The sequence below is a fragment of the Equus caballus genome, chromosome 18 (assembly GCF_041296265.1).
Source record: "Equus caballus isolate H_3958 breed thoroughbred chromosome 18, TB-T2T, whole genome shotgun sequence".
NCBI lineage: Eukaryota > Metazoa > Chordata > Mammalia > Perissodactyla > Equidae > Equus > Equus caballus.
This window is the reverse complement of record NC_091701.1, coordinates 49,224,680-49,247,770: the sequence shown is the minus strand read 5'-3', so window position 1 is coordinate 49,247,770 and position 23,091 is coordinate 49,224,680. Positions and strand designations below refer to the sequence as shown.

Below are 23,091 nucleotides of genomic sequence, written 5' to 3'. Positions count from 1 at the left end.
CCCAATTAAAAAGTGGGCAAAAGATCTGAACAGGGATTTCTCCAGAGAAGGTATATGGATGGTCAACAGGCATATGAAAAGATGCTCAATATCATTAGCTGTCAGGGAAATGTAAATCAAAACTGCAATGAGGTATCACCTCACTCTGGTCAGATTGGCTATAATTAACAAGACAGGAAACACGTGTTGGAGAGGATGTGGAGAGAAGGCAACCCTCGTATACTGCTGATGGGAGTGCAAACTGGTGCAGCCACTATGGAAAGTAGTATGGAGTATCCTCAGAAAATTAAGAATAGATCTACCATATGATCCAGCTATCCCCCTAGTGGGTATTTATCCAGAGAACTCGAAAACGCACATTCATAAAGCTACTTGCACCCCAATGTTCATTGCAGCATTATTCACAAGAGCAAAGACTTGGAAGCAACCTAGTTGCCCATCAAGGGACGAATGCATAAAGAAGATGTGGTATATAGACACAATGGAATACTAGCCAGCCATAAGAAATGATGAAATCTAGCCATTTGTGACAACACGGATGAAACTTGAGGGTATTATGCTGAGTGAAATAAGTCAGAGGGAGAAAGTAAAATACCGTATGATCTCACTCCTAAGTAGAAGATAAAAACAAGGACAAACAAACACATAGCAACAGAGAATGGATTGGTGGTTACCATAGGGGAAGGGGAGAGGGGAGAGGGCAAAGGGCAGGATTTGGCTCACATGTGATGTGATGGACTATAATTGGTGTTTGGATGGTGAACACGATGTAATCTACACAGAATTTGAAATATACTGCAATGTACATCTGAAAGCTATATAATGTCATAATACAATTACTGCAATAAAAAAATTTAAAAAAATAATAAAACTTCTAGAAGAAAGTCTGAAAAAAAAAATAATGAGACTCGTAAATAAGTATCTCATTGCATTTAAAAATGGGTTTCTGGGGCTGGCCTTCCAGCCGAGTGGTTGAGTTCATGCCCTCCACTTCGGCAGCCCGGGATTTCACCAGCTGGAATCCTGGGTGAGGACATGGCACAGCTCATCAAGCCATGCTGAGGCAGCATCCCACATGCCACAACTAGAAGGATCCACAACTACATACCGGGGGGCTTTGGGAGAAAAAGGAAAAATAAAATCTTTTTAAAAAAATGGATTTCTTTGTTCTAAAAACATGTTCTGATTGATGGAGAGAGAAAGTGCTGGTCAGCAGCAAGCTGGGACAGACCATTGCCATTGATTAACATGGATGCTCTAGAATCCCAGGAGACCTCGGCCATTCATTGGGGTGGATTTAGGCAATATTAAGAGGAAGTAGTCAGAGCTACTTCAAGGGGTTTTATGATGACTAAAATGTAGTAGTGACCCAAGCCAAGTAGGGCCTCCAAGACTGAAACGATTGCTATTGATCTGCATGATCTGACCCTTGGCTCCCTCTCTGATTTCCCCTCCCAGCAATCATCCCCCTGTTCACTATACTCCTCCTTAGTGGCCAAATGTCATCCTGCCTCAGGGCCTTTGCACTTGCTGCAACTTCATCCAGGTAGTCCTTCTGCTACATAACCACATGGCATTCTCCTTCATGTCAATCCCGACAAGTCTTGTTCAAACATCACCACTTCAGAGGCTATCCCATCTAAAACAGCATCCTTGTCACTCTCCCCTCACACTTTATGTCCTAGCATTTATCACTATCTTATATCACATAAATTTTTAGTGTGCTTCTATGAACACCCCTAGAATGAAGGCTCCAGGAGAGTTGAGAATTGGTTTTGCTCACGGCTATGTTTCTAGGCATAGAACAGGGAGTGGCATGTAATAGGCACTTGGTGTGTATGTCTTGAATGAACAAATGAATGCATGGACTTCCCATCAGATCTTGGTTAGAAGTTTTAAGTGGTCTCCTCTACAAGTCTGTTCTTGCTTCACGACTTTTGAACTGCAGAACTATTTAAATGTGTTCCCACAAGTGTGAGCTGTGCTCAACTCTGAGGTCAGCATGCACTGCTTTCTAACACATGGAATAGCTGGACACATAGACCCTTTCCTGGTCCAGTGCTGACCAGAGGGCTTGTAGGACTTCCCTTCCCAGCACTCCATTCTTTTTCGGAAGGAGCTCATAGAGCATTAAATATGATGAAGGATTTACAGTGCTCAGCTCAGTGCTGGGCACCAAACAAGTTCTTAATAAATATTAATTTTTTAAATGTGATTGTTATTATGGATCCAAAAGGATCACTAAACATTCAGAACACCCCAACTATACAGAGGTGGGGAGATGTGATGGAAAAGAATCCAGTTTGCTCATCTGTCAGCTCCAGAACTATCCCGAATGGCTCCTAACGGGAAAGGTAATGCTGTCAGGCACAGCCTCTTCCTCAGAGTTCAGTTTCACTTTTAGAGCGTCCTTGCAGCCCGTCTCAGAGGCTAAGCAGAAACAAACAAGATAACTACCAGAAGGAAGTGTTTCTTTCTTTTAAACCGTTAACTTAACCGGAGTCACCGGAGGAAGAAAATAAATTGGGCTTTAGTGGCCAGAAAGGGAAAGAGTCCTGGGGCTTTGAAGCAATCGACCTTCTGTTTTGAGCCTAGCATTCTTCATTCTTGAACCCCCGTAGCTCTGCTGGCTTTCTCTTGAGCAGGGTAGGAAACCAGCCTAAAGAGATGCAATTCCCACACAGCATGTCTTGTTTTGGAAGACTTCTCTTTGCATACAATTATCTTAGAAATCTGCAGCAGGGCAGACCTATAGTTTAGCAGGTTGGTGCATAGCTTAAAAATTCCTGTAATCCTGCACATTGCGTTTGTGTCCCAATAGTGCACTCCTGACAAATGTGTTGCCATCACCTTTGTAACATGTTGCTGATGCTTGACCTGTGTTCTGCCTATACACAAAATAGTGACATCCAACATGTATTGGGCATTTACAACATGCCAGTCACCATTCTAGGTGTTCTTGGGATATTTCATCATCTAATCTGCAATAACGCCCATCAGGTAGGCTCACTTACTCTACCCGTTTCATGGAGGGGAACAGCAAGGCAGAGAGTTTAGTCAGTAACTTGCCTGAGGTCTTGCGTGAAGGTGACAGAGCTGGGATTCAAGCCCAGGTAGCCTACCTGTCTAGCCACTCCACCCTCCTGCCTCTGAAATTGTAGGGAAGAGGCTGGAGACAGAACTGCAGGCGAAGTCAAAGCTAAGTACTTTTTAAAATTAACACCACCTCTCACTTCGCCCTTAATTGCGGTGTTCTGAATCCCCACAGCTCCTGGCAGCTTAGCAGCTAGAAATGCAATCCACAGCAGCCTCAGCACAGACAGAATGAGCCCCCTGGGGCCTCTTCCAAAAGCATCTGTGCAGTCGTAAGGTGGTTTCCCGCGTGGGGAGGGGCAGGTGTTAAGGGCCTGGAAAGCGGGAAAGGAGGGGCGTCTGATATCAAACGTCACCCAGGTAGCGCTGTGAGGCTGGCTGAGTTGGACACAGACTCACTGAACAGGACTACTATATCCTTCGTCTCTCTGCCTTCAATATCTTGGCGACCCTAAAGGGTTTTAAAACCGACATTCAAATCAACCAAGCAAAGCAGGTTGCAATCATCTCCTTTTGCATTTTAAATCCTAATGACCATTTTGAAATCCTCAGCAGATTACTCTGCAAGTCAAAAGGAAATGAAATGAAATAGGGTTGGGAGGATGGGTGTGGATCCGCAGGGAGTGGAACACTGCTGCCGGGCTTCCTTTCTGGAAAGACTGCATATGACTGAAAAGCTCTGAATGGCCTTTACCTTAACAGAGGTTAACAGGTAAATTCCTCCCCAGAGAAAATTGCTCTAAGAAGCCGTGTTCCAACTGGCAAGTGTGGAGAGAGCTGTCACTTTTGTAAGTCAGAATGTTTGTAAATTGGAACAAACACTGCAATGTGGTTCATCCATGCTTATGGTCGAATAAAGCAGCATATGTGTACTTGCAGAATTCCCGCTAAATAGAAATGAAATGACCTTGGCATTTTCCCAAGGCAGAAGTGGCAATGCACACCCGCCTGGACATCAGTTTCTTCTCAGTCCTTTGAAGCGAGCTGCTTTATCATGGTTTCTACATGCAAAGAGAGTCAAGAGAGGCAGAGCTAATCTCAAACTGAGACATGTATTTTCATTCCCTCATTAAAATAATCAGAAATAAGCTTGTAGGAGCATTATGCTTAATGTTCCAGCCCTATAGCTACCTCCTCTAATAGGAGCTGACATTCCTTCTCTAAGCAATTGTCTTGGCACGTGTGAAATTGATGACATATATATATTTTGATGGGTAACTCAATCTCAGAATATAACAGTGAGTTTTAAAGATCCTGGACTAGGGAAATGGCATGCAAATGACTCTTAATCTATTTATATTCCAATTTCCTCTCAGTGTGTGGAGGCAGGTCAATAAATTTTCATTAGTAATAATGAAGACCAACCAATAAGTCAAAGACCAACATTTGTCTTAGACGTTAAAATAAATTACACTTTTGAAAGAAAGGAAAGATGGACAATATGTGGTATCAGATTCAATATTTTAGATAGAGCACAAATTAAACTGTAAGAATATAAGTGATCATGTAAGCAATTTTAGAGTACCCTGCTCTCATAAAATTGAGATGATAAAAAGTAGTAGAAAACAAAAATTGTAGCTGTCCCCTGTGTCTACGAGGAATTAATTAAAATTGAACTAAGACTCTCTCAGGCTTGAAAACTGCAGGTAACAGAGCCCTCCCTTCGTTAGGAATTAAGAAGGAATTTCAGTAATTTGAAAATCTTTGTTCACAATATCACCTCCATCTCGCTTCCTACTTTCCACCAGCAACATCTTCTGGTTTGACAACAGCTGACATTTCCCACCCAAGCTTTATCAGTTTCTTTTGAAAGGCAGTGACAAGTTCGTCTTACAAATAGGCTGTATTTCAAAATTAGTTATTAGCAATTTGAAAGACATTTTTACACAGAAGCTCTGCTATTCGAGATGCTGGGTTCTCTGGCTAGCCCACAACACCCACTTCAATGTTATTGGTTGCCTTAATTCTGGCTCCTGAGAACAGCATGAGAGAGTGGAATGGGAGGATGAGACCTCGTGACACCTTCTTGAGTTTCCAGTCTGAGAGTCCCTCTGGGTCACTGCTCACTCCTGGCCCAGGGAACCCATAGCTATGTGAGTTGTAGCTCTTCAGATCCTCTTTGTCTGTTAATTCCTGAACTGAGTGAGTTTATGTGGGTGGGGGAAGCCAGGTAAAATGGATGAGAGAGGTGGTTTTCAAAACTTTTTAGCTGGGAAACAAAATTTTATACAGAATCCCACTCCCTCATATAAATACTAGCGAAGTTGTTCTGATTCGGTGGGAAATGGAATGAAGAGGGAGCAGAGCCCTGCCCGCCTAACCTCCCCAGCCCCTGAAGTGATCACTCAGGACTCCCCATAGACCTCTGTGATACCAGGTTTGAAAGCCAGTGGACTTGATGACCACTGATGTCTCTTCTCATAGAGGACCCCAAGACTGTGAAGGGAGCTGGACCAGAACCACCTGAGCATGTTGGGGCTCACACAGCAGTGCCCCAAACCTCCTGCCTACTTGGAACATGCCCTCACAACAAGCCTGGGTTGGGCTGGGTAGAAATCAAAATGTATCATCTTTTCCATATCCCTATCTGTAAACTAGGGATGGATGAGAGTACATTTATACCCTCGGGTTGTGAGAATTAAAGTAAAAGAGACCAAGTATAAGACACAGCTAATGCAGTGCCTGATCTATAGATTGTGCTGGATAAATGGTCTCTTCTGTGATGTTATTATTCTTTTCTAATTTTTATTCAAAATAATATGCTACATACTATGTAAGCAAATTTCTTTGACACATTCATTTATTGCTCTTCAGAAATAGCCTAACTTGAGCTTCTTAAAAGTTATGAGCGCCTGAAGGCACAGAGCCACTCATACATTAATCATTCATTCACTCAAGGAATACCTACTGAATGCCTGCTCTGTGCCAGGGTCTGTGCTAGCCACGTGGGATACAAAGACCCTCAAGGAGTTCAGCCTCCAGGGGAGGAGACAGATGAGTGAACAGAGAAGAACAGTGTAGGTCAGGAAGAGCTATAGCAGAGCTAAGCTCTAGTTCTACACATTTCTGAGGGGCACTTTTTTGAGACTGGGGGCTGGAGTCAAGGAAGGCCACCAGAGTGGGATGACTGATTCTTGAAGAATGCATTGAATGGAGCCTGGCAACAAAGGTGAAGAAGCGTCTACCAGGCTGAGGATACAGCTGTACAAATGCAGGGATGGGAGTGGTGGCAGGGACTCATGGGGGTTGACTACAAGTGGTTCAGTAGGATGATGAGGGGCACGGATCATGGAGAGAGAGAGAGAGACAAGCAGGATAGAAGGCATGGCCCAGATCGCAAAGGTCCTTTTATAAAATCTATGAGGGCTAACTTTTATACTAAAAGTCATGGAACTCTCTGAGGGGTCTTAAATAGGGTCATAGCTACAGAGTGCAAGATGCATTAGAGACATGGACGAGGCCCTACCCAGCTTGCTAGTTGAGGCAACTTTGCTTAGATTAGAAAAAGGAGATCCTCTGAAAGGACACAACTCTGAGCCACAGTGCAAGACTTAAGGGCTGAGAGTGGATTGGATTTCTGTCTCCACTCAGCCCCTCAGCCAGGTGGCTTTGTGCACTGTACAAACTGCACAGCTGCAAGGCAGTGCCCCTGGACTGAAGAACAAGTTAAGAGATTTTTGCCAGAACAATGGCAGAAGTGATGAAATGAAAAGAAAGCTAGAGATATAAGAGGTGTTTAGAAGAGAGAAACATGAACAGTTGGTCATAAGTTGAGATAGAAGGGGTCATGGGTGGCTCCCAGGTATTGGGCTTGATTGGGTGGGCAATGGTCTCGGACACCATGGTGAAAAATCCAGGAGTACCAGCTTTGGGGAAAAGTAGATAAACTCTGTTTTGAATAGGTTGACTTTGAGGTTCCATGGGACTCCTGTGTGGAAATGTCCAACAGACTTTTTGATATATGGTTCGAAGCACAGATAAGACATATTGTCTAGTAATATAAATGTGAGAGTCATCAATATGCAAACAAGAGCTGAAGCTGTGGGAGTTAAGATCACCCAGGCTATGGGTAGAGTAGAAAAGGTGAGGATTATCAGAGATTTCACTTCAATCTTTTATTCCTTCATCGGCAGTGCCTGCAATGGATCGTGGATAGAACAATGATCAACTATACTTTCTTTTTTATTTTTTTAATTAATTAATTAATGTCTAGAGCAGCAGTACTTGCCATTTGAAAACCTGCTTTTAAACTTTCTTACAGAGGATCAATTGTTTTTCCCATCAAATACTGTCTAAACGTTAGCTGTGAGGGTGCAGAGAACCACACACTCAGAAATAGTTTCTGGGAATGAGCCTTTGTCTTTTAAAGTCTGATATGTACTTGTCTAAAATAGAACCTGATGACTTTGGCATCAGGCACCTTAGGAGCTGCTGGGTGTCTCTGGCTAAATCTGAGTTCACTATTACGAAAAAGGAAACTGAAGCAACTAATTGGATAAAATTGGATAAAAGAAGCTAAGCATGACCATGAATTGCAGAACATCCAGGCAAAATGGCGTTTTGGTAACAAATGCACTTTTCTATCACCACCCATTAGAAATGCAAGAAGGCAGCTGAGCTTGGAAATGAAACATTATCTGGACCCGCAACTTGATTGTGATGCTGTCTTTTATAGCCACGTGCTAATACAAAACTGTTAAGTGGAACCACATTCCAATGGACTCTTAAACAAAGTGTCTAGAATTGTTAGTATCCAAGGACAGCAAAGACCTTGTTCTAATAATGTAGGTGAATAATAAGAAAATAAACTCTTAACTCTCTTTCATTTATTTATTAATTCAACCTACAAGTATTCATTGAACTTATTTTATGTGGCTGGCACACAGTTCAAAGAAGCCCCGTGTGCTCCCTCACCAGATCTTTCATTTTGCTGACCACTGGATTTGCCTTCATGATTCTCCATGTCACATGCCTCAGTGGAAATGCCCACTGTATGTATTCCAAGAGTACCATTTTGCTTGTCCTGTGGGGTTTCCCATTACCTGTCTACAATTCTAAGTAACAGCATAGCTTCTTTTAAAGAGTACTGGCTTTCCAGATTTTTTGTAATACAAGGGGAAAGTATCATCGATTCATCTGTAATAAGCCCACCCATTTAAGGGGAAAGTAAACCCAGTTTTCATGACTGGATAAACTAGTCATGGATAGTTTTCATGACTGGATAAACTAGGAAACAGCTTTTTATCTTTTGCATATCTAATGAAGTAATTAGTGAATTCACAGAATGGGGCAAATAAAGTCAAGTGTTAATACCAGCTGTGTTCTGACCATCCATCCTTTTGATATGGTTGTTATGTCAACTCAGTTCAAACACCAGAGGAAGAGACAGTGACTTCAGAATCACTCCCCATGGGAAAGAAATGACCCAATCTTGAGAAGTAAAGTGATCTCTGTCTTTGCCAGTTGACGTGTAGAAATATAGTTTAAAAAAACACAGTGTGCCATATATTCATCAATTAGTAGAGAGTCTGTGTCCATTAGAAAACAGCTCTCCCAAAATACCGACTCTTTTCGTGCAGCTGAGCATCCTTCGGCGTACCTCCATGATCACACAGCTGAGCAGAGGGAGGAAAGCTTAAAGCTCAAGTGTGAGGAGACAGTGCCAAATGCCAAGTGCACAGTTATCAGGAATGAATATAAAGCAACTCAAAAACAGCACCTTGGTTAAGAGGAAATGACTTAGTTGTATGAGGTTACCTTTACAAAATGTTCATGAAAGCATCTATTGCATCACCCACCTAATTATCTAGCATAATTTTTTGGTCTAGGTAAAACATTAGGTCCTCTTTTTGTATTTATACTATGAGTTTTTATCCCAGAGTTGTGCATGTAATTTTGCTGACCAGTACTATTCTTCAGATTTTCAAATTCTAATTTCTGCTCCATAAGGAGGTAAAACCCTGAAGGGAGATATCTTTAGCCACCCAAGTGTTTCTTCTTCATTGGAGCTGGTTTGCCACTCTAGAATATGGGCGGGAGGGTTTTGCACATGAATAGGTCTGGGGCAGATGATAGCCCTAGGGAGCAACTTCAGGAGACCAGGTAAGAAAGGAAGGTTCTGAGTGTATATAAATTAGGTATGTCTGTGGAAGGATGGAGATGCGGAGTGACCTGGACAAGGGGAAAAAAAATAAGGCAGTTTCACAGCAGTGACTCCCCCAAATAACTGCACCCCAGGTCACAAGGATGGCTAATGTGTGTGCAGATTCTTTTGGATCTGCAGGAGGGAGATGATCAAATCTAGGTAATGAATTGGATTTGTATAATAGTTAACTGGCCTTGTTTTAAATAATTTTCTCTGACTGATAAAACTATTTTCTTATAGAAGATATCTCCTCCCAGATTGGTCTTCCTTCTTCCTCTCGTAGAATCAAAGCGATTTGGCTATTAAGGTAGAAGTAACTTTTTATTTTAAAATTTTTTCTTTTCAACTCCATTTTAACAATCCTGGTCATTTTCTTTATAAAAGCCTGTTTGAGCTCCCTTGTATCTTTCCTTGGCCTCATTCGCTGGACCCGATAAAGTTAATGGTCTGCTTTACTCTTGACCTACTAAGGCAGAATGCTGTTAACCCATGCGTCTTTGTTCTCATGGCACACATGCGATATTTTGAACTTGAAACGGGTTACCTTAAAAGAATAAACAATCTCTTCTGAAGGTCTCTTTAGAGCTGATTATTCTAGAGATGTCTAGATGTAGGGAAATGGCCTAAAAAACACTTTATGGCCCAATTCAGTCCTTGAGTTCTCTAATTTTAAGCAGGAATTTTTGTAACTTTCTTGACTCATTTCAGTGTGCTCATTTCAGACAGTGAGCAGCTTTACATATGATCACATCTAGTATGAAGAGAGGATACTGAAAATGATGACTTTTTATTCATCTATCCATTCGTTCATCAGACAAAAGGCCAGGCTCCATGAGCTCAGCTTGCAAAGATGAGTAAGACACAGCTCCTGCTCTCATAGAGGAGACACAAACATAGACTAATAACTGCCATCAGTGTGAGAAGTACAATAATGGGCATACCCACCAGGGACAATGGTGGGCCCCGGGAGGAGGTGATAAACTCATTCTGAGGAATCAGAAGAGCCTTTTCAAGCAGAATTACTTCCTGTTGTTTCCTGATTTTTGTGGAACCCAAGTGATAAATGTGCAATAGAGGAGAATCATTCTTCAAACCAATCTCTGAAGTACCAAAATATAACACTGCATTCTGGAAAGTAGGACAGCTTGTAATCACTCCTCCAGTCGTATCGCTTGTTGCAGCTAAAGAGGAAGAACTGCTTATTGCAAACGTGCATTTTGTACCTTTGCTGAAGAACGGATGTGACCTGCTTGCAGAAATTCTCTCCATTTTGAGAAAACTCCTTTAGGTTCTTGTATACTTTGTTATACTGAAAAAGAAAAGATGCACAGAAGGATTATGAGCACTTCCACACATAGAACTCTTATAAATTCAGAATACTGCTATAATGATGACTGTCATTTTAAATGATCGTGTAGCTGGTATGCATACCTTTTGAATGAGTTCTTAAAATAAAGATTAAGTCTCTTCTGCCTGTATGTGAAAGATCCTGGAGAACTTTTCAAAAATAGAGTTGGTCTATCTGTTTCTTCCTAGGCCAAATGCAAACAATTCAGCATTGGGGTGCATTTAGAGTCTGGCTTCCTGACACCCCTATTGTTCTCAGGAAGGTTAAATGTACATCCTGAAAGACACTGAGTAATTATTTTGTTTCTCCCTTCCAAATTCCAAAATAATATTCCTGGGCCTTGTGACAAACCTTGAACCATTAAAGTGAGTGTTTCTTGGTTGACATATGAAAACATAAGTGAATAACATGTTAATAAAATGTGTCCTAGTCCCCTCTGTATCTCATTAATTCTAGTAATAAGAATGTTGTAATAGTGAGTTGAACGTTTGGTTGAACCAAACCTTTGTAAATTTATAAATAAACCTTTATAAGTTTATTTATATATGAATTTGGCCTGCAGACGCAAGAACACCAATCAAAAGCGCTTGTCATTTGATTTAGAACTCCACAATATTATTCAGAAAGTTATATTTGTAAAGGTAGACATTGATGACAATAAACTTTAAGTGCCCAAATGGAAGGAGTAAATATGAGCTGATTCTGCAGCTTTTCTGACACGGAGCAGGTGAATTAGGCAATGGAACAGTCGCAAACACACTCTCTTATAGTTTCCATGTGGGAGGTGCGATAGCCAATTGCATTTTTCACAGTGAGATTTTACACACAGGATGAAAATTCTACGCACGTTGAGTGCCGTGTTGTGGTTCTTTGTTCATACAAGGAGCCAGCCTCTTCTAGCATTCAAATGTCTCCAGCATGCAGCTGGGCACCAAGTCGAGAACTTACTGAGTTGCTTACTGAGTGCCTATTATGCAGCTGGCACACATGAATCCTCAGGGGCCGGGCAACCTTTCTGTGCGCACAGTAGCACATGGTATGCGGTGCTGTGGCCACAGAGGAAGAAGGGACCTAAAGACATGACCTGATCCAGGTCCCTCCCTTTGGGAGTAGAATGGACCCAAACCTAGGCTATAGACCCACAACCAGTGGGACAGTGAGCTGGAGAGGCAGCTGCCACCACTGCTCTGGCCCATGAGAATGTGGCTCAAGATGGCCAGATCTTCCAATTTGTCCAAAAAAGCTTAAATAAGGATTTGCATCTGAAATATGACTTTTAAAAAAATGGTAGCAAACAATTCACAAATTTGAACTCTCTGCAGAGCAAGCAAAACACACCTCTAGTGTCGTCCAGGTGTAGCCTCTGTCATGAAGACATGATTCCCCTCTGAGAGTCATGAGACTAAAATCACTATTTGGCAACGAAGCTTTCTCATTTTTATGTCCGTAAAAATAACTTGTCATCTATGAATGACATGACACTGTCAGCCCTCCTTCCTCCTCTTACAGGAACAATGGGAAAGTTTTAGTGACCATTTTAAAGTTGTTTAGCTTTCTTTTTCACTCCTCTGTTACCTAAACATTTTTACTAAATTCTCCCGAGCCTCTTATTTTCTTCCCATAATACCAAATAACATCCCACAAAACACACCTAGGCATCATGAGAAGAAAATAGATGAATGTTTAGCAGGGCACATGCCCCTGGAATAAAGTCATTTCTCAGCCTTTCTTTTCCTCAGGTGTCGCCATGTGACTAAATGCTTCCCAAGGAGGTGTAGGTGAAAGTTCTCTGTGGGGTTTCAGTGAAGATTTCTTCCCCCTCTTTCCTGACACTTGGACTTAGAAATAATGGCTGATGCCATAGGTGGTCTTCAGGATGGACACCACATGCTAAGATGTGGAGCAGAAAGAGCCTGGGTCCCTAACGGCTCTGGGGACCACCCTACCAACCCTCAGCTCTGCTTTTGGACCTGGTTTATGTGTGAGAGAAATACTACAATAGGATTTTAAAAGCTATTTTTATTTTGGGTTCTTTTTTTTATTATGCAGCTGAACATAATTCTAATTCATACACAGTCTTAACTTTTTATTTTAAATTATGAAACACTTTTATGTTTTTGTATTTCACAAAATAATAATGATACAGAAAGTAATAATGATACACCCATTATGTACTCACTACCTAAGTTACAGAGATATTAACACTTTGCTTCTGCTGTCTCTTTAGACAACTACTTTTTCTTTTTTGTAATTTCTTTGACTATTCTTGGGCATTTATTCTTCCATATGAACATTTATCTAATTATAATTTTTTTAAATCCCAGTTGGGATTCTAATTGGAATTGCGTAACATATATATATCAATTTGGGGAAATTGGCTTTTTTTATGGTATTTAGACTTCCCATCCAAGGACATGGTAAATCTTTTTATTTGTTCAAATCTTATTTTATGTTCAATAAAATTTTATGATTTTCTTTATAGGTCCTGTAGCTTTCTTAATCAAGTTATTTAGAAATATCTCACACGATTAAGCTGTGTATTTTTATGTATTGTCCTGTCTGCTTCTCTCTTCAGCCCACAGCAAAAGAGAAACAAAGATTCAAGAAAAACACCAGGGGAGCATGTTTAAGAGAGAAAGATTTGGATTCGTGCTTGCAGAATGAGTTTTTCTGCTCTCAGGCAGGAGCTGGAGATGGGAGAAGAAGACAAAGCAGAGACGGATTGGAGGAATTTGGAGCCTTTAGAGCAGGAGCGAGAAGAAGCTCCCATCAGGACAACCAGGAGTAGAAGGAAGAGACTCTGAGATGAGCCGTCCTGGCGGATGGCCCGCCATCCCCCGTCCTCACTGGAGGACAGTCTGCATCCACCAGTCCTGGGGAGAAAATAGGGAATCTCAGATACCATTTGTGAGGATGGAGCATGCAGGGGAAACCTTGCCCCTAACCAAAGTGGAAATGAGCAGAGCCAGTTGAGAATTTTCTATGTGCTGGGGCTGCAGGGGCTGCTGCATTTCCCAAATTTATCCAACCATCAAAACTCTCCGAGACACATTTTTAAAAAACTACCTCCAGGGCACCAGTTCTAGGAAGCCAGACTACCCTGAAAGTTTATAAACCAGTGATTCAAGAGTCAATTGCCATTAGAGGGGGTTGAGGGAGACTGTGGCAAAGTGGAGAGTGCCTGTTTTTCCTGAAGGCACTCAAATTCAACTTTTTAAGGCAAGAGGCTGCTCAAACAAAGCACATCTTAGGGCTCCAATTGACCCTGGGGCTGCCAGTTTCAGATTTTGGAAGAATGAATTCCTGTTACTTAATAGACTAGTACTGTCTAACTTTTCTTACATCATAGCACATCTAGAAAATGACATTTCTACTGGGACAGTGTAGTAAATGGACAAAGTTGTCCCAGGCAGAGGGAACTGGCCCATGAGCTCTGCCCCCTCAGCAACACGCTGCCAAATTGAGGGCTGGGGGGATTTGAGTCTCAGATACACCTGAAACCCATTCCCCAAACTTCAGGATGCCCAGGCACACACAGGAAGCTCTTCAATATGTTACATTGTCGCTAACTTCGTGATCAGATAAGGGGGGGATGTTTTGCTTATTACAGCAATGGAGAGAATCTTTCCCTTTGACCCTATATGCACTGGGCACTCCCTGAGAAAGCCTGATCCAGACTGAGATAAAGGTGATATGAATAAATAAGAGTTGCTAAGACTATGTCCATTATTTCAGCATAACTTCTTCTTTGGGATCAATGATTCTGTACCTTTCATTATACTATCTACTCAGACTTGAAGACAAAAGCTGTGAAAAGCAGATTTGCATAAATGTCAAAGCAGATCCCAGAGACCCTCTCATCCATTGTGTGTGTGTGTGTGTGTGTGTGTGTGATCAGAAAATCTTGGAACTATCTGCATTAAGAGGGGCATCTCTTGACCCCGGCTTTGGCTCTCTCTCTTCTATCCCACTTCTCCTTCCTACCCCATTCTCATCCACCAGAGAGGCCTCTCTGAAGGGATTCCATGGAGCCCAGTTTGGAAACCACTAAAGTCCAGTTCCCTCATTTGATAGTTAAGGCCCAGAGCTGAAGATAAACTCATTAGTTAGGGACAGAACTGTGATTAGAAATGTTAGGCGAGCGAAGCAATTAGAAAATCCATCAGAAGTAAATATGTTTCTAAATGGCTAATCAGTATAATCATACTAGGTTTACTCAGAGTGATCGTTGGTTACCTTTAAGTGTTAGCAACAGTATAGAAGGGTTTGCCCTGGTCAAAGTCATGTAGAAGGGGAATTTTTGTTGTTCTTTCCCCAACCATTGAGCTTTCAAATACCCCACACCCTACTGGATATTCATTCCAGGAAAGAACCTACTATTGATCTTTTATCTCCATATAAATTTATGTTAACATGCTGTTTCTTGCTGGGGTCGTTAGTACTGGAAAAAAACATTATGGGTTTTTTTCCCTGATAAAGTGATTTCAGGCTGGTGGGGGAATATTTGGGATCTTTCTGAGCCCCTAAAAATCCCTTCACATAGATAACTGGTACACAGACATCTCCCATTCAGCTATTAGAAAAATGTTTCTGGTCAGCACTTATAAACAAATTCTGTTGTATTAATATTATCATCACAAAAAAATTAGTAATCTAGGCAATTGGCACATGAAATGATTAGACAGATGACTTGTGTATAACATAAAATGCACTATATCAACATTGGCCCAGATGCTCTTTCTGACTTTCTACGATTTGAATGATTAAGAAGGTTAGATTCAGTTATTCTAGAAAAATCCATTTTTATTCTAGGTGGAAGTATGAAAAGATTTTTTGGGGGGAGAATGATGATCCCCATAGTGTTAAATAAGCCATGATATTCCACTTACATTTAGTTAAATAAGCTTTTGCTGGGTGCCCTTCACATGCCAGGCACTGTGCTACTGATTTCAAAGCACTGCCCCTCTAACTAAGGGGTTACTTGTGTTTATTAGGCACCTGTGTAATATTTGAATCTCCATGGCAGGCTGTCATAGATTATGAGATATAGAACATTAAAGAACATGGTCTACTTTATCCCCTCCTCCTTTTACTTTGCAGATGAAGAAACAGAGGCCTAGAAAATATGGAATGGCTTGTCACACATCTCACTGATGCACACTGGGCATGTTGTGGGCCATGGGACATCCATGCCAGAACCAACCTGCCTCCTCATCTCTGTAGCATACCAGAATCCTTCAGGAACCATGGACCATTGCACTAGCATCTGTTGTTTTAGTGCCAGTCAACATCCTGTGACCCAGGTTAAGACACTGAGATGGGAAGCTCAGGTTGGCATCTGAACTAGGCTGAAGGAGCAGCCCCACGGCCTGGCACTGTTTCAACAGCTGATGAATTTAAGGGAAGGAGCTGACTGTGTGGATCCCAGGCCCGCTTTGACAGGTCCTACTTGGATACTATAGGACTCAGTAAAAGCAAAAACTTGCTTACAACTTGTTATTTGATTTTAATTTCTATTGCATTCATAGGAAAGTGCTACTTTTTTTTAATGATTGGATTGTTTCATTTGAAATAATTTGATCCTGTCTATTTCATTGCACATGGATTTGAAAGTAATTTTCACTGGCATATTTTTAGGCTTAGAAGCTAAGCTCACAGGTATGGAGGCATCAGGGCCCAGAGTCAACTCTTTTTCTTTTTAAAAACAGAGCTTTCAAAAACCTTCTTCAAATAAGTTCTGACACTCTCAAGATTAGTTAAAAGCCCTACACAGCATTTAGGCCATCTTTGTGCTACCTTGGTGACTAATAATTTGAGCATAGATGCTGACCTAGCTCTTTGAGGTTGAATGGCCCAGCCATCAGCCTATCTTGCCCAGTGGAGCATAACCTAAAAGAATAGATTTAAAAATTTTTTTGTGTCATGGGCCCCTTTACTAGTCTGGCAAAATCTATTTTACTGAGAATAATACTCTCAAATGTATAAAATAAAAGAACAGACATGCCAAAATCTGTGGGATACAACAAAAGTGGTTCTAAGAGGGAAGTTTATAGCAATTCAGGCCTACCTCAACAAAGAAGAAAAATCCCAAATAGACAATCTAAAAGTGCATCCAAAGGGACTAGAAAAAGAACAACAAACAAAGCCCAAAATCAGCAGAAGGAAGGAAATGATAAAAATTGGAGCAAAAGTAAATGAAATAGAGACTGAAAAAAAATAGAAAAAAACTAATGAAACCAAGGGCTAGTTCTTTGAAAAGATACACAAAATTGACAAACCCTTAGCTAGACTCATCAAGAAAAAAAGAGAGAAGGCGCAAATAAATAAAATCACAAATGAAAGAGGAGAAATTACAATGGACACCTCAGAAATACAAAAGATAATGAGAATACTATGAAAAGCTATACGTCAAGAAATTGGATAATCTAGAAGAAATGGATAAATTCTTAGAAACATACAACCTTCCAAAACTGGACCAAGAAGAAGTAGAGAATTTGAATAGACCAATCACCAGTAAGGAGATTGAAACAGCAATCAAAAACCTCCCAAAAAAATAAAAGTCCAGGACCAGATGGCTTCGCTGGTGAATTCTACCAAACATTCAAAGAAGACTTAATACCTATTCTTCTCAACTCTTCCAAAAAAATTGAAGAGGAGGGGAGGCTTCCTAACTCCTTCTACAAAGCCAACATTATCCTGATACCAAAACCAGACAAGGACAACACAAAAAAAGAAAATGACAGGCCAATATCACTAATGAACATCGATGCAAAAATCCTCAGCAAAATACTAGCAAATCACATATAACAATACACTAAAAAGATCACACATCATGATCAAGTGGGTTTCACTCCAGGGATGCAGGGATGGTTCAACATCTGCAAATCTATCAACGTAATACACCACATTAACAAAATGAAGAATAAAGATCACTTGATCATCTCAATAGATGCAGAGAAAGCATTTGACAAGATACAGCATCCATTTATGATAAAAACTCTAAATAAAATGGATATAGAAGGAAAATACCTCAACATAGTAAAGGCCATATATGACAAACCCACAGCAAATATCATTCTCAATGGAGAAAAACTGAAAGCGATCCCTCTAAGAACAGGAACCAGACAAGGATGCCCACTGTCACCACTGTTATTTAACATATTATTGGAAGTCCTAGCCAGAGCAATCAGGCAAGAAAAAGAAATAAAAGGGATCCACATTGGAAACGAAGAAGTGAAACTGTTACTCTTTGCAGATGACATGATTTTATATATAGAAAACCCTAAAGAATCCATGAAAAACTTTTAGAAACAATAAAGGAATACAGTCAAGTTGTGGGATACAAAATCAACATACAAAAATCGGTTGTGTTTCTATACACTAACAATGAAGTAGCAGAAAGAGAAATTAAGAATACAATCCCATTTACAATTGCAACAAAAAGAATAAAATACCTAGGAGTAAACTTAGCCAAAGAGGTGAAAGATCTGTACACCGAAAACTATAAAACATTGTTGAAAGAAATTGAAGAAGACACAAAGAAATGGAAAGATATTCCATGCTCTTGGATTGGAAGAATTAACATTGTTAAAATGCCCATACTTCCTAAAGCAATCTCTAGATCCAATGCAATCCCTATCAAAGTTCCAACAACATTTTTCACAGAAATAGAACAAAGAATCCTAAAATTCATATGGAACAACAAACGACCCTGAATAGCCAAAAGATCCCTGAGAAAAAAGAACAAAAGCTGAAGGTATCACACTCCCTGATTTCAAAATATACTACAAAGCCATAGTAACAAAAACAGCATGGTATTGGCACAAAAACAGACACACAGATCAATGGAACAGAATCCAGGGCCCAGAAATAAATCCACACATTTATGGACAGCTAATATTCGACACGGGAGCCAAGAGCATACGATGGAGAAAGGAGAGTCTCTTCAATAAATGGTGTTGGGAAAACTTGACAGCCACATGCAAAGGAATGAAAGTAGACCATTTCCTTACATCATGCACAAAAAGCAACTCAAAATGGATTAAAGACTTGAATGTAAGACCCGAAACCATGAAACTTCTAGAAGAAAACATAGGCAGTACGCTCTTTGACATCGGTCTTAGCAGCATATTTTCAAGTCCCATGTCTGACCGGGCAAGGGAAACAAAAGAAAAAAATGAACAAATGGGACTACATCAAACTAAAAAGCTTCTGCACAGCAAAGCATACCATCAACAAAATGAAAAGACAACCTAACAATTGGGAGAAGATGTTTGCAAACCATTTATCAGATAAGGGGTTAATATCCAAAATATACAAAGAACTCATACAGCTCAACAACAAAAAAACCAACAACCCAATTAAAAAATGAGCAAAAGATCTGAACAGAGATTTCTCCAGAGAAGATATACGGATGGCCAACAGGCATATGAAAAGATGCTCAACATCATTAGCTATCAGGGAAATGCAAATCAAAACTGCAATGAGGTATCACCTCACTCCGGTCAGATTGGCTATAACTAACAAGACAGGAAACAACATGTGTTGGAGAGGATGTGGTGAGAGGGGAACCCTTGTATACTGCTGGTGGGAGTGCAAACTGGTGCAGCCACTATGGAAAGCAGTATGGAATATCCTCAGAAAATTAAGAATAGATCTACCATTTGATCCAGCTATCCCACTCCTGGGTATTTATCCAAAAAACTTGAAAACGCAAAGGCATAAAGATACTTGCACCTCTATGTTCATCGCAGCATTATACACAATAGCTAAGACTTGGAAGCAACCTAGGTGCCCATCAAGGGACGAATGGATGAAGAAAATGTATATGTACACAATGGAATACTAGCTGCCATAAGAAATGATGAAATCTGGCCATTTGTGACAACATGGATGGACCTTGAGGGTATTATGCTGAGTGAAATAAGTCAGAGGGAGAAAGTAAAATACCGTATGATCTCACTCCTAAGTAGAAGATAAAAACAATGACAAACAAACACATAGCGATGGAGGTTAGATTGGTGGTTACCATAGGGGAAGTGGGGGGGAGGGCAAAAGGGGTGATTAGGCTCACATGTGAGGGGATGGACCATAATTAGTTTTTGGGTGGTGAACATGATGTAATCTACACAGAATTCGAAATATATTATGATTTACATCTGAAAAAAATAAAAATTATAAGAAAAAAATAAATAAAATATCAGAATCACAAAGGAAGGTGTATAATTATTCAACATCTATTTATAAAAATATATTTCAAAATCATAGAGGTGGGCCCCGTGGCCGAGTGATTAAGTTCTGCGCTCTGCTTCGGCCACCCAGGGTTTCGCCAGTTTGGATCCTGGGTGCAGACATGGCACTACCCATCAGGCCATGCTGAGGTGGTGTTCCACATAGAACAACCAGAAGGACCTACAACTAAAATATACAACTATGTACTGGTGGTCTTTTGAGAGAAGAAGAAGAAGGAAAAAAAAGCTTGTCAGTAGATGTTAGCTCAGGTGCCAATCTTTAAAAAAAAATCATGATATTATGTGTGCTTTTTAATTAACATACTAAATAATAAATCTTAAGAATTACCCAGGTTTCTAAGTCACAGTGAGTGTAAACAATAATTCTAGGTATCTATAAACAACTGTAATCTTATATAAAAATATACCTGATTTTTATTGACGACAAAGTTACAGACACTGCAGTAGTACTGGGGTTTGTTGCCTATGTTCAAAATTGAAGGGAATTCTAAATTTCAGTTAGAAACTGGGGAAAATAAAGAGGTCATGTTTTTCACACTGATTTCCATACGTGGGTCCACTGGAGCAAATCAGGTCAAGAATTGTGGCTAAGCCAAGGCTTTATGATTAATTGTGTTCTGTGCAAACCTAGGGGCTCGTGGAATGGGACATTTTGCAAATGGTTATAGCTGTGGGACCTTTTTGGTTTCTTCATGAAACTACCTAGCATTTCATGAAGCATTCATTTGCATCCCCTTGTTTTATTCTGTTCCCACACTGCTGCCTCATCTTTACACAGCATTGTTCCCCAAGCACAAGCTAGGGCTGCATCAGGAAATCAACTTGAATACTTGATGAAGATGAAACAATTGCAAATAAATAATGATTCCATGCCATGAGAAGATTTAGAAACCCTCACTGAAGGGATATCCGCCTCCTCTTGACTCCCAGACTACTTTTGGCAGCACTGGGTGCATAGAGATGACCTTCAAGGATTTGGACAAGGATAAGAGTCCTTGGCGCCATGATTCAGCGTAGGGAAAAGAATTCTCCAGCATGTTAGAGAGGGAGCATTAAGCTGACACAGAGATGTGGTGATGACCTGTCTTGGGGGCTGCTCAAAAGGAAACGTTTCTCCTGGTCCCTGGTCTCAAGGCAGCCTTGGAAAAGCATGTTAGGCATTTGTGGGTTTTTTTTTTTTCTTTTTAAACTTAACCTGGCCTCAGTTTCCCCCTCTTCTATCTCATTCTTCCCTTGGTCTTGCCTTTCTTCTTTGGTGCCTGTTGTTGGTACCAAATTTTTGCCGCCACTTATCCTGTCCATGTCCCACTGAACCACCCCTATGCAAAAAATCGTACAAGTATGAATGGTGAGAAAGGAGAGGAGTTAACATTTTAGTAAGGAAGCAAAGGCAAAAGTGAAAAATAAACAAACAAATAAATAAACCATAAAGGACTTTTTAAAAGTTATCTGTGCTTACCAACGGAGAGAAGATTCGGTTGGAGGAAATTAAAGGGAAGAAGTTTCACTCTTAAAATCTATATATAACCTTATTGTCGGAATTTGTTTTTACATGAGATATGTTACTTTTGTATTTAAAAAAGTAAAAGCAGGTGGAGGCTGCTAGCACGTTGTTATTATTAATATTACTGGCCATTATGTCTTCATCTCATTTAGCTTGTCTGATTCACGAACTCATTCTGTGGAATAGCAACTGCAGAGCCCTCTTCTCTAAGCCCGTGCTTTTCTCATCCATCGAACAAATACAAATGCAACCAATAATTGTTGACCTTTTTGTTTATGACTTTATTGCAGGCCCCGTTTATCTGCACCTCCACCATTGTTTTTTGTTTGTTTCTTTGTTTTAAATAAAATCTTGAAGGATGAATGCAACTCCTTGCTTCTGATGTTACCAATTTTAACTTTTTGGCATCATTTATTTGGATAACACTCTGACCACCCTTGATTACTTTATTTCCTCCCCTCTTTATTTGAATTGTTCCTCAGTTCCTAAATTACATCTCTGCTATTGCTGCTAATGACCTCACGATGTCTTTGGAATTTTGACCAATCTTCTACTTTTGGTAACACTCCCTGGACTGAAACAAACATGCTGGTAACCTGTCTGACAACCACCACGGGCCAGACAGAGCGAGGATCTGTCCTTCCTCCTACAGGACTTGCAATTCTTGACTTTAAATGATATGGGAAAATATGCAAAAACCTTCCACCCTAATTTCCTTCTCAGAGCCCGAAATTGGCTACAGACGCTCTATGTGTTTGTGTATCCACTCTACACATGATGTTGGCTCCATAGGTGTATGTTTTAAGAATGTTTTCCAAACAGTCACCATCTGCATGCAAATATGGTGCTATACCCACTCAAAGTTTTCCCAAGAATATGAGAATAAAAGATGACAATTACCTCCCGTCATTTGTTAGAAAGGCTCTGTTTTAAATTGAACCAAAAGAAAACCGCAGACTTCTGTACAACAGCCAATATCTAAACATGTTTGGCTTCTGAGCGTCTCAAATTTCTTAAGTTAAAATCCGGTAGTACATATTTCTACCCCTCAGCCACCCTTTCACACACAGGCACGCAAACCACACTGAGCTACTCACCGAACAATCTGTCAGTGGGTCCCTCATGTTGAAATGTTTTCTGCTTCTGTCGTTTTACCTACTCTCCAGCATTCGGAATGCTGCAATCAAGGTTGGGTGTGTCCGGGACTTCCGGGATTCAAAGGGCCTAGAGTACGTCAGTCCTTGTCAAACACCCCGAGGAGGAAGTCCCAGCCCTGGACTTTCATCCCGTTTGTTTCCTGAAAAAGCCAAGCACTGCTCTGGGTCAAGAGAGCTGGGGTGAGATGGTGAGAATGCCTTCTGTGAATCCTCAGAGGGCAGAATACTGAGTCCTAAACTGCCTGTGTGGCCTTGAGAAGGCCCCGAGGCCATAGTGTCCCTGATAATTCAGTCACTCAGGCCTGATAAGAGACGGATGCATATTCTCTTAACTCACTGTATAATCATATTTTTTGTTTTCTGTATTTCATGGTGCTTTGCCATGTCGGGGCCTTTTGGACTTGGGGAGGAGGGTCTGCCCTCTCCAGTGTTAGCTAACTCCTAGAGAAAGCAAACAACTTGCCTGTGAGCACGACTTTCATATGCAAAACAAGCAATCCAGAGCCCAGACCCCAACCACCTTCTTTATCTAACTTTTACACACCAAGTCAACAGTCCCCCTGCCCTAAATCACCCCAGGGCAAGCTACCAAG

At 40.7% G+C, this 23,091-nt stretch overlaps 1 protein-coding gene across 8 annotated transcripts in view; it reads right to left on the bottom strand.

Annotated features, from left to right (window-relative positions):
• The window catches only part of NOSTRIN (nitric oxide synthase trafficking), a 65,792-nt gene extending 42,907 nt beyond the window's left edge, over positions 1 to 22,885 (bottom strand). For 5 of the 8 annotated variants that reach the window (XM_023623088.2, XM_023623089.2, XM_023623090.2 and 2 more), the window contains exons 1-2: positions 22,439 to 22,709; positions 10,462 to 10,547 (exon numbers count right to left, since the gene is read on the bottom strand). In XM_023623088.2, coding sequence (XP_023478856.1) covers positions 10,462 to 10,547; positions 22,439 to 22,465 — 113 coding nt within the window. In that variant the 5' untranslated portion in view covers positions 22,466 to 22,709. Of the gene's footprint in view, positions 1 to 10,461; positions 10,548 to 22,438 lie in introns of all 8 variants that reach the window. The other 3 variants (XM_005601564.4, XM_070241990.1, XM_014732519.3) reach the window with 3 other exon arrangements.
• Positions 22,886 to 23,091: the final 206 nt, after the last annotated feature.